General features: G+C 54.6%; 1 protein-coding gene across 5 annotated transcripts in view; it reads left to right on the forward strand.

Annotated features, from left to right (window-relative positions):
- UROS (uroporphyrinogen III synthase) overlaps positions 1-11,123 on the forward strand; it is a 35,005-nt gene that overhangs the window by 458 nt on the left and 23,424 nt on the right. For 3 of the 5 annotated variants that reach the window (XM_069101730.1, XM_069101734.1, XM_069101735.1), the window contains exons 2-6: positions 2,980-3,068; positions 3,214-3,297; positions 3,978-4,074; positions 6,402-6,476; positions 7,926-8,000. In XM_069101730.1, the coding sequence (XP_068957831.1) occupies positions 2,980-3,068; positions 3,214-3,297; positions 3,978-4,074; positions 6,402-6,476; positions 7,926-8,000 (420 nt within the window). Of the gene's footprint in view, positions 1-182; positions 331-2,979; positions 3,069-3,213; positions 3,298-3,977; positions 4,075-6,401; positions 6,477-7,925; positions 8,001-11,123 lie in introns of all 5 variants that reach the window. The other 2 variants (XM_069101732.1, XM_069101733.1) reach the window with 1 other exon arrangement.

Below are 11,123 nucleotides of genomic sequence, written 5' to 3' on the forward strand. Positions count from 1 at the left end.
CGGGATCCAGGGTCAGGGGTCACGCGGGACCTCGGGATCCAGGGTCAGTCCGGGGTCACTCGGGACCACGAGATTCAGCCAGGGGTCCCCAGGGCCTCAGGGTCATAGGTCAGTGCAGGGGGTCCCCTCGGTTGCTCCCCAGCTGAGACCCCCCGAGTGACGCCGACCCCTCACGTTCACAGGTGCCCGGGAAGGCCTGTGCCCTCTGCCTCAGTGAGCCTTGGGTCCCCGCAGAGGCTCCAAGCCGAGCCTGTGCCCTGCAGGGGGCCGCGGGCCTGGAGAGGAGGGAGCCAGCCTCGCAGCCTTCCCTCTGACCTCCCTTCGGAGCAGGTACCAGCCTCCCTCCCGTGGCCGGGCCTGTTCATGCCTGGGTGGCTGCTGGGGCCCGTGCCCTGTGATTCCCTCACAGGCGGCACCTTTGGGCAGCCGTGGGGGCCCCTGATTGTTTGTGGCCTGGTACCCCCTGGAGAACCAGCCAGCCTGGTGTCCTAGCAGGAAACAGTGGGGATTGTTGAAATGATACACGTGGACACTTCCAAAGACAAACCAAACAAGTCTTAGGAGCCCCCTCTTAGCCACGGATCCAGGCACTGGCTGTTTCATCAGATGGGCCTGACACGGTTTGCACCTGGCCTCTGTCGGGGCTGAAGGGATTACGGCTTTGGTTAATTCTTTTCTTACCCATTAAGGAAAGCCTGAATTAGGAAGACAACATTGGTGAAAAATGTGCATCAGCACGCAACATAGCTATGAGAGGGACATCAGCTTTGCCTGGGGAAAAGTTTGCTATTGAAACAAAAGTACTGTTTCCTTCTGAAAAAAAAAAGGGTCTCAGGATTCTGGCAGGAAATCTCAGTAGTTGATGAGGATGCAAAGATTTGTTTGCAGTTTTCATGAATTTTCTGTTAGAGAAACCAGCAGAGGTATCAGGAAAAGCAGCATGGCACATCAGTAAAGAAAAGGCTTCTTTTGCTCTAGGGTGTCGAGTTTTAAAAGTGTGATTCCATGAATAAAACCGTTTTCTATGTAAAGCTTTTTCTTTCACCTTGAAGAGTGTCAGTTCAGTTACAAGTCTTAGCGAAAGATGTCATTCTCAAAGCAGTTCAGAGGTCATTGAATCAGGAATGATAGGGAACATATACAGAGCTTTACGGCTGCTTATAGATCCTCTCCCATTTGGTCTTCACAGCAGACCTATGGGGGAGGTGTTATTACTCTCCCCTTATCACACATGAGGAAACTGAGGCTGAGAGGTTAAGTGACTGAGCCAGGGTGTCCAGCTAAGTCAGGGTCCAAGGCAGTATTTGAGCACACATCTTCCTGATTCCACGTCCAGCACCATTGACTACCAATCAGCTGGCCTGCTTTCTGTGTGCAACACGGACCCTTTGGAGGTGGGGCTCCCTAGACTCCCCTCAGGGCTCAGCTCAGTGACTTTTTGTTCCCAGAAGTCTAGGCACATAACCTTCCCCCAGTTACTTTGTGTCCATTTTGTGTTCATGTTTCTCCCCAAAAGGAGATAAGCTCCTTGTGGGCAGGACCTGTTTCATCTTTCGCAGGTACCTGGCCCAGTACAAACTTAAGCACTTGGTAAATTACAATTATCTGGTCTGATCTGTGAGTTTTTGTTTTTAACACATGAGGTAACTGAGTCCCAGAGAAGCTCAGGTGATTTAGCAGATGTGTTCTAGTGGGTTCATGGCATGGTCAGGCTGTGAGTGACCCATCATCCAGCACTCGGGACAGTGATCTGTCTTTTCTGGCCACTGCAGAGAAACAAAGCAAGGTCTTTACGATGGCCCCTAAAGAGAAGGGAGGAGGAATGAAGCAGACCACAGCGGAGAAAGAAGCAGGAGGGTCAGGAGAGAACAGAAACCAGACAGAATGAAGGGTTTGAATGAAACGCCAGGAAAAAGGCCTTTCCTGCTGAGCTTGGGCATCGAGAGGGGGCGGAAAGGGGAATCGAGGTCTGACGGTTCCAGGCACAGCTCAGTAAGGACACATTCTGGTGCCAACAGACACTTTCAGTATGAATTGGAGCTTTCAGCTGAAATGGGCCTTGGCTGTTTCATCCTCAGTTAGGGAGTTACTTGAGCATGTCCTGGATGAAGTTCTGTTCAGACTGCAAGTGCCAAGTTGTACATGCCCCTCAATTCCATCCCCACTTCCCTGGGGCATTAGGGTTGTGAGAGGCTGTGCAGGCAGTGTTTAGTTGAGACACATTTTGAATAACTCCATGAAATTATTAGATGATACTTGTCTCCCTAAGGCAGCTGTCTGCACATCTCACTGCTTTACCATGAAGATGATGAGAGTTTGGTTTCATAAGCATTATTTGTTCGCCAAGGCTCTGTTGCTTCAATACGAAGGAAGAGAGTTGTTCATTCAGGGTCTGGCTTTTCATGAGGGGTCCTAGAAAAACTGCCATGTTGCCCACTAAGCCTCCGCACCAGCAAGGAGATCAGCAGCCCCTCCAAATTGATAGGATTCCTGCTCGGTCTTCTTTGTCTGGCCTCGCTCCTCATCGGTAGGCAGAGGAAATGCTCTCAGTGCGCTGGCACCACCGTCACCAAGGCTGCTGACAGCAAGGGCAGGAGGGCCGCAGCTCCCCAGGGCTCAAGGTCCTTCTGGATCATCTCTGGGCACCACAGAGATGGCTTGTGCCAGGGCCCTTCCCTGCAGTGCCCTAGGCCTATGTGCCTGAATAATGTGGGGGCTCATAGCCCCTCCCTTAGAGAGAACCTTGAGGGCCTGTGTTCTGCCTGTGATCCAGACTCTTGCCGTGTGAGCCTTATCAGAAGCAGCCTGCACGCTTCTTGTCAGCCTTATCAGGGGTGCAGCCACCCAGGGAAGGGCCCAAGCTGCTCCTGCTTACTCACTGCCAGGAGCGGGGCAGGCCCTTCACCAGGTCCATTGACCAGTCTGATCCTGCCTGAGGGAGGAGATCTAAAGAGGCTCCTTTTCCCTTCTTCCTTACAGCCTTTCCTGAGGGCCTGCTGGTAAAGATGAAGGTTCTGTTACTAAAAGACGCTAAGGCTGATGACTCGGGCCAGGATCCCTACATTCAGGTAAGAGGTCCAGGTCACCCTGTGCCCTCTGGGCACCCAGTCGGCTGGGGAAGGCAGCATGGCCTTCCCAAATGGGCCTCTGGGGTCCTGCCTTTGTTATTAAATGATTCTTGGGCCTTCACATTGGTGCTTCTCTTTTCCCCAGGAATTGGGATCATGTGGATTTGAAGCCACTTTGATACCTGTTTTATCCTTTGAGTTTTTGTCTCTGCAAAGTTTCTCTGAGAAGGTAAGGCCAAATGCTCTCCTCGGTCAATGCTAGTCCGTCCTTCCAGGAAGGGATACCCAGGGCGGGCAGGTGGCCTGGGTCTGGGACGGCCACTGACAGATAGAGGTCCCATGGCAGCTGTCACACTGCACCCCAGAGGATGCTGCCAGCCTTCCCCCCGGAGTAGGGAGGTGACCCCAGGGCGCTATCACAGCTGAGCTCAGTACTGCACCCATTGTGGTTCATATGAGCCCTCCCAAACTTGTGGGAATTCTTCTTCTTCATCTGTGAAGACAGACAGTTCACGCACCATGATTTACTCACCCATCCCCTAAACAGTAGCACCAGCTTTCTGCTGCCCCCAAGGTGCTGCCTTGCATGTTCTGGCCCTTTCTGTCCGTCCTCTGCACCTCAGTGGAGCCTTGTGGCCAGAGGGCAGGAGCCACTGAGTCATCTTCTCACAGAATTCCAAATGAGAGAACATAGGAAAGTTCCTTTGCCTCCTGTATGCACTACGTAATCGCCAGTTATCATCATTGGATTTATGCATACATGTTGTCCCCCAGGATAAAGCGCCATGAGGGCGGGGTGGTTTGGTTGCTGTCATTTCGCCCCCATAACCTAGCAGTGTCTGGCACACGTAGGTGCTTAATAAATGCACACCAATTCAGATCTTAACTTGGCGTTTTGTGTGTGGGCAGCTGTCTTGTCCAGAGGTTTACGGGGGACTCATTTTCACCAGCCCCCGTGCAGTGGAAGCTATGGAATTGTGCCTGGAAAGGGACCACAAAGTGGAAGGTAAGTCTGGTTGGGAGCTTGAGGTTTGGTTCCTAAACTCATCTCACATGAAATCAACCAAAAAGCCAAAAGACATGAGTCCCCTGATAGCATCGAGCTGAGGGGGCTGACCCGAGAAGGTGAGGATGCCCCTCCCTTTCCTGCCTGCCCCCTTCCCCGAGGTGAGTGAGACCTGGTCTGGTCACAGCAGATCCCAAGCTTGGCTCCCCCCACTCACCTGTTAACATATGTGTACCACCTGAAGGCTTGCAGAGGTACCATCCTGTGAGGGAAGTGCTGCTGTTATCCCCATTTAAATAGGGAAACTGAGGCAAAGAGATTAAGTGACTTACCCAGAGTCCCACAGCTGGCAGGTGTTTGAGGCTGGATTTGAGCTCAGGTCTTTCTGACTCCAAGCTCTCTGTCTAGTTTTTGGGAAGCAGGGCACACCGGTTCTAGGAGGCACTAGCAAGCAGGCAGATGCCAGTGGGCCCAGGTGCTCTCTGCCAGCTATGGGGGAGAGGTGTCTCCAGAAGAGTGGCTAGATTCATCTGCCAGGCCTGCACCCCCAGCTCCACGGGGAATTCCCCCCCCTCACGACACAGTGCTGAAATGGGCGGGGGGGCAGGCACCCCCAGGACTCCTCCCTCCTCCTTTCTTTCTTTTTTTTATTTTATTATTTTATTTTTTAAAAGCAATTGGGGTTAAGTAACTTGCTCAAGGTTACACGGCCAGTTATTTCTGGGTGTGGTGCTAAGTATCTGAGCCCGGATTCTATCCCCTGGTCATCCTGACATTGGGGCCGGTGCTCTTACTCACTGAGCCACCTGGCTGCCCCCCTCCTCCTTTCTAACAGAGGTCCAGGTAGCACTGCCTTAGACCTGTTTGGGATCTGAAATCACCCACCTGGAGATAGCACAAAGACCTCTGCATGGCTACAGGAAAAGCTGATGCCCCTGACTTTGCGGAGGAAACCCTAGGCCTGGGCCTGGTGGACCTGGCCCTTTACATCTCTGGGCCTCAGTTTCCCTCCTCTGTAAAGTCAGGGTCAAACTAGGCACTCTCTTAGATCACTGTTGGGCCACGTTATGTACCCCATAGCTTCATATGGGGAGCTATTCCATCAGAGAAGCTAGCTTCACATCCTGGATCTGCCCTTTACTAGCTGTGTGCCCTGGGCCAGACATGGACTGTCTGAGCCTTCTGGTCATCCTCAGTGAAATGCAGGGTCTGGCCTGGAGAGGCCCTGAACATTCTGTGGTTTGTGAAAAGTTCCAGAATGAGATTTGAGGCTTCTCTACTGTCACCCCCGAAATGTCCTCTTCTCAGACCGGGAGAGAAATCACCAAAGGGATTTCTCCAAACTCCTAAGGTTTAGTTCTAGAGCAGAGCTTGTTCCTCCTGGCCAAGGGTGCTGGAAAACCTGTGGGGTTCAGAGTCACCTCCAAGCACATGCAGACGCACCCACTGGCAAGGGACACTGAGCTGATACAGGAACGTCAGATGCCCGTTCCTGGCAGTCTTACCAGGCTGCCTTCCTAGTTGGTGAAGAGTGGGGGCTTTCTGTCCTCTGGCCCAGGGATAGCCAGGGTCCTCCTGCAGCTCCAGAAGGGAGCAGGCAGCCTCGGTCTGCAGAGGAAGACCTCCTCACCCTTTGCTCTCTCAGTTTGGGCCCAGCCTCTTCGGGGCTCTTGGCCATGAAGGCCCACCGCCACAGGGGCTGCCCAGTAGCTTCCTGGTGGCCATGAAGGCCCACCGCCATCAGGGCCTCTGCATGTGTGCAGTCTGCCTTCTCTTTGGGCAGAGAGGCTTCTGGAGTCCCAGAACATCTTTGCTCCTTTGCCCTTCGTTACAAAGAAGTCATTTGGAAACTGTTCATGTTTATCTCCTGAACAAAATCAGTTGTGTTGTTTTATTGGCCATTTAAGCAGCATTTTATGTTCTGTGGTTTTCCTTCTCTTCCTCTCAAGATCCCAATTTTCAGTCATCACATCTCTGTGCAAATTAGTACCCAACGTTTTATTTGTTTTCCAAGGACACATAAAAAATGCTCTCAGTGCAGGCAGAAAAAAACAGTTCCTAATTCAGGCAAAGCACCTTGAACTGTTCACCAAATCTGATTTGTATTACTGTCTAAAGAATGTGTATTGGCTTCAGCTCTTCATTCTTTGCCTAAAAATGGTTTTCTTCCTTTTGTTTATGAGACAAACTCTGATTATCCACACTTTGCTTTACTCATAGATTGTTCAAAAGAAACAAAAACAGCTTTCTGGAGTGGAAGTCCAAGCAGCCACTTTAGTGTTCACAGCTCACTGCTAAATGCTTGCTTTTAATTAACTATTTTTCAGTCTGGGAAAAGTCTCTGAAAGAAAAATGGCGCGTCAAGCCCGCGTATGTGGTCGGCCAAGCCACTGCGTCCCTTGGTGAGTGTGACAAGGACTCGTGGAGGGCTGGCCCCTGGCTTGGTGGGGAAACCACAATGCAGTTCAGCTCCCACCACACTCCGAGGGAAGGGACTGCCAGGAGAGCCCAAGGAGGTTCCTGCCTACTCCGGTCAAGCTTAGCAGGCTCCTGATTTCCTGGGGCTGGCGGACCTTCCCCCTGGCCCTGCCATGCTCACAAGGAGCGGGAGAAGTGCCACGTGTGCTTCTCGAGGGCTGACTTCCCCTCCTCTCTCTGCCCCTTTCCCCCTGTAAACCCAGGCCTCAGGTGAAGGGGCTTGACTTGAGTGGCCTCTGCGGCCCTGCCAGCAGCAGATACGTGATGTGTGCCACCTTGAATTAGGCTGGTCCTTGGACCTTAGTGCATCCCCAGACATGTACCTACTGAGCCTTGGAGAGTCCCAGCTGACCCCTGAGCAGGAAGGAGGGAGCCAGGAGGACCCCAGCACGCAGTAGGGCTTCACAAATGCTTCCGATTGCCTGCCTTTCATGAGCAGGCAGGCAAGGAGGTTCTGTGGCCTCGCTGAATCCAGTCTGGCCCCAGGTTCTGCTGCTTTGTCACTGCAGAAAGGTGTCAGCTGAGGGAGACATTTGGGGTTTTGCCTCAGCACTTATTGAAGGCTCTGTAAATTAAGTTGGTAGCCTTTAAATTAAAGTCTCAGTTTGCTGAGTCTGTGTCAGGCAGGAATCAGAACTGGGATTTGCCTGGCAAGTCTTCTCAAAGAAGGGCCACATTCCTCCCCACTAACAAGAGGGAATCACTGTCTGCTGCAGCCCCTGCTGCACTTTTAAATGAGCGTGACTGGCACCTTCTATTTCTATGTCCCTGTCTTGCCCCAGCCCCATCCCTGAACAGTGTCCTGGCCTGACAGCTGGATCTCCTCTGGGCTCCGACTCTGGCTCTCCACTTCATGAACTCTTCATAGACCCCATTGGGGGTCTGCTTGCTGAACTGTCATCCTTCCCAGGGAGCTCCCAAGTTCCCTGTCAGTGTCTGAGCAGAGGCCTCCCTGGGGGCAGGGCCTAGGTCTTGGGACCTGCCCTTACCTCCATCTCCCTGTGAGGTTCTGGTGCTGCCCCAGGGCTCTCCCTGAAGCCCCCTCTGCCGGCCCACCTCGCCATACCTAACGGTTAGGCACAGTTGTCAGCTCAGGTGGCCGATTGGTACGGGTTTCATAGAGGGGCCTTTGCTAGGACTGCAGCTTTAGAGCTGGGAAGGGCCCCTGAGGTCTTCTGGTTCAAGCCCCTCATTTGGCAGAGGAGGAGACTGGCCCAGAGCAGGGCCTGAGGCAGGATCTGGGACTGTGCTGTGTGGCTCCAACCTGGACACCTTCCCACTATGAGCTGGCGGATCAGCAGTGTCCTCCTTAGCGCCCAAGCAGAGCGCTGCTGAGGACGGAGTCTAGAAACATGTTTTTGGTTGTTTTTCAGTGAGAAGAATTGGCCTGGCTACAGAGGGAGAAGAATGTGGGAATGGCGAGAAGCTGGCTGAATACATTTGTTCACGTAAGTGGGAAGAGGCATTTTCCCTTTGCAACGTGGTTGGGCATCACACGGCCCTAAAAGACTGTTTGCCAATTTGCGTCTGTATTTGTCCCTCAGTGGCACAGAAACGGTGTCCAGGCAGCTCCAAGTGCCCTACTTTATACGTCGTTACTGAGTGCTCGGGCTCCCCCGCAGCTTTTCCCAGAAAGATTTGAGATTGCCTGTGAGCAGGGGTTCTCACCGAGGCAGGGATGAAAAGAGAACACTCATCGGAACAGCGGGCCCCAGCCCACAAGTTCCATGTGGCTCCCACTTTCCCCCTGCACTGGGGTCTTCATGGCCTTCTCTCAGGCCTCATCTCCCTTAAGCTCCCTGCGTCTGAGAACACTGTCCCTCACCCCCTTCTCCTAGATCCCTGCCTGGCCTCTCCTCTGGCTCTTCCTCAAGGTCATGCATCCTGACCTCAGTGAACCCCAAGGCTCCATCCTGGGCCCTCTTCTCTTCCCCTCTTGTACTGGGTGAATCCTGTTCTCTTCTCCGTCCTAGGACTCCTCGGCCCCTCTCCTGATTCCCAGTCCCAGAGCAGACTCAGGATGTGCCAAACTAGACTCGCCACCTCTTCCCCCCCACGCCCACCCTCTACTCCTACGTAGGCTGAGCTCGAAGCCTGGCCTGGGCTCCTCCTTGTCTCCCCCTCTGGCCGGTCTGTCGATGCATTTGTCGCTTCTTCCATGAGGGCGTCCCTCACCCATGTCCCCTGACACCGGAACATCTGCAGTGACTTTCTGGCTGATGTGCCTGACTGAAGCTGTGCCCCCTGGGCTTCCAAAGAAGCTCAGGCCTGCTCGCTCCCTGCTGCATCGAATGCAGAATCGTCCTTGGCTTTTAAAGGCCCTCCTGGCCTGGCCCTCCAGACCTCCTAGCCTTTGTCCCACTCATGCACTCTGCAGGCCGGTCACGCCCTTCTCTGGGCCTCAGCCAGGCTCTCTTGATCCCCCACCTCTACCCCTTCACTCCCCTGTAGCTCCTTGCGTCTCCCCCAGGGCCTTCCCTCTGAGATACTCGCATCCCTGGAGCACAGGAAGGCTTGCCCGGCTTTATGAGGCTGTTCCCCAAGTCTTTGCCCTTCCAAGCCGCTGAGGCAGGAAATGCCTGAAAGTCCTTGGAGGGGGACGTGTTCTTGTTGTCACTGGTTTATAGGTGAGGAAGCTCAGGCAGGTGGGGTTTGAGTGACTTGCCCAGGGCCCTACAGCTAGGAGGTATGTGAGGCCACACGTGAACTCTGGTCTTCCTGCCTCCAGGCCTGGCGCTCCATGCGCACTCTGGTGCGTGTGTGTGCAGGCATGTGTGCATGTGTGTGCGTGTGTGTGCAGGCGTGTGTGCGTGCAGGTGTGTGCATGTGTGTGCAGGCGTGTGTGCGTGCATGTGTATGCAGGCGTGTGTGCGTGCATGTGTACGTAGGCATGTGTGCACATGCGTGCTGCCTCCCCACTGCACTGGGAGCTCCTAGAGGGCAAGAACTGTGCACTCGCCTTCCTTTGTGCCCCAGCTCTCAGCACTGACTGACCCCTGATTGCGGATTGCTCCTGTCCTGGCCTTCGCTGGTCTCTTGGCTTCTCCACCAGGAGGACAGAGCAGGCGTTATCTGTCATGTGCTGGAGGGGGTTGGGCATCTGACATGGTGACTCTGTGTCTCTCTGGACCTCAGTCTCCTCCTTTGCCAACGAGGGGGTTGGGCTGAATGAGGCTGTCGGTCAGTGAGCCCGCGCCATGTGCCAGACAGAGCTGGTGACTCCCAGGTTCCCGGATTGGGCCTGGCAGCCCCTCCCTCTGAGGCGCTCAGAGCCTCCTTGGCAGTGGGTGCCACGTCTTCCTGCTCCCTGGGGACTAGCCCTACTGCTCCCAGCTCTCCTTGCAGGCAGAGCTGCTTTAGCCCTTTAGATCTCAAAGACCACCTGCTGAGGTGTACCAGGGGTTCCTTCGGGGGGGGGGGGGCTCCCTGCTCCAGGAGAGGGAAGCCACCCCCCACTGACCACATGACCAAGCCTCCAAGTATTGAAGAAAGGCCTCCTGCTGCCTCGAGCTCAAGTGCCTCCCCAATAACTGTGGGATGCTAGTTCTCGGGGCCTTTCCCATATGGGTGTTTCTTGTGGAGCCCTCCCCTTACCTCGAGTCATGCCCTCTGCCCAGCGGGGGCTCAATAAAGGCTTGTTGACCAGCATTCCAGAACCCCAGGGGATAGCACTTCACAACTAGCTGACCAGCCAGGCCTCCAGGGCCACCCAGGTGGGCATTTCATTATGAAGCACTGGATCCTGCAAGTGCTGAACCAGGCCTGGATCCTGCCCCTTCCTGGAGGGGCCGTGATAGGGCTTGTTGGTGCACAAGAGGAGAGTGAGGTCATTGCCCTGGGGAATGCTGGAGAGGCTAGGAGAATGCTTCCCTGATAAGAACGTAGAAAGTTGTTCTCCTTCGGAGTGAGGGACTGCTTGTTTCCTGAGGGGCCTGGACCTTGAGGGGCGTCCTCCCTGCAGGGGCACAGAGGGCAGCCTCCCCACAGCTCGCCCCAGGGCTTCTGGGCTGGGTCTTTCCGGAGAGGAATTAACGGACTCTGCTCAGCTCAGCAAGCTGTGATTGAGCCCCCAGCCACAGCCCAGCACCATGCCAGTTCTCAGGGTGGCGGCCACCCAGCCGAGCGTCCCCTGCCCTCAGGGAGTTTCTGCTCTTCCACATCCTGCCGTGTTCACTGGACACCAGCTGCCATAGCCCTGTGCCTGTCCCTGTCGATGCCAGGGGCCTTGCCAGCTGACCTCCCTCCTCCCCCTCCAGTCCTAGATGAGACCTGGAGCTCAGCCCTGACCAGAGGCTCCCAGAGCTTTAGATGCCAATTTTCTCAGGGGCAGAAACATCTGTGAGAAGCCCATAGACTTCAGCAGACCCCGTAGTCCCCGATGATGCCACCTAGGTCTGGACCAGAGCATGATCTGATCCAGCCTGGGCTTCGATACCTCTGGTCTCCATCATGACTCTTCTCTCAGGTGCTTGGAGTTCTGCACCTGAGGATGCCTCCTGGACCCACAATACAGACCCCCCTCTTTATCTGTCAAGTCTGTCCACATTGCGCTGTAGCCAGTCGTGGCCGCC

Source organism: Petaurus breviceps, unplaced genomic scaffold (assembly GCF_028583685.1).
Source record: "Petaurus breviceps papuanus isolate PSGF00001 unplaced genomic scaffold, PetGlider_PUasm1.0 490, whole genome shotgun sequence".
Taxonomy (NCBI): domain Eukaryota; kingdom Metazoa; phylum Chordata; class Mammalia; order Diprotodontia; family Petauridae; genus Petaurus; species Petaurus breviceps.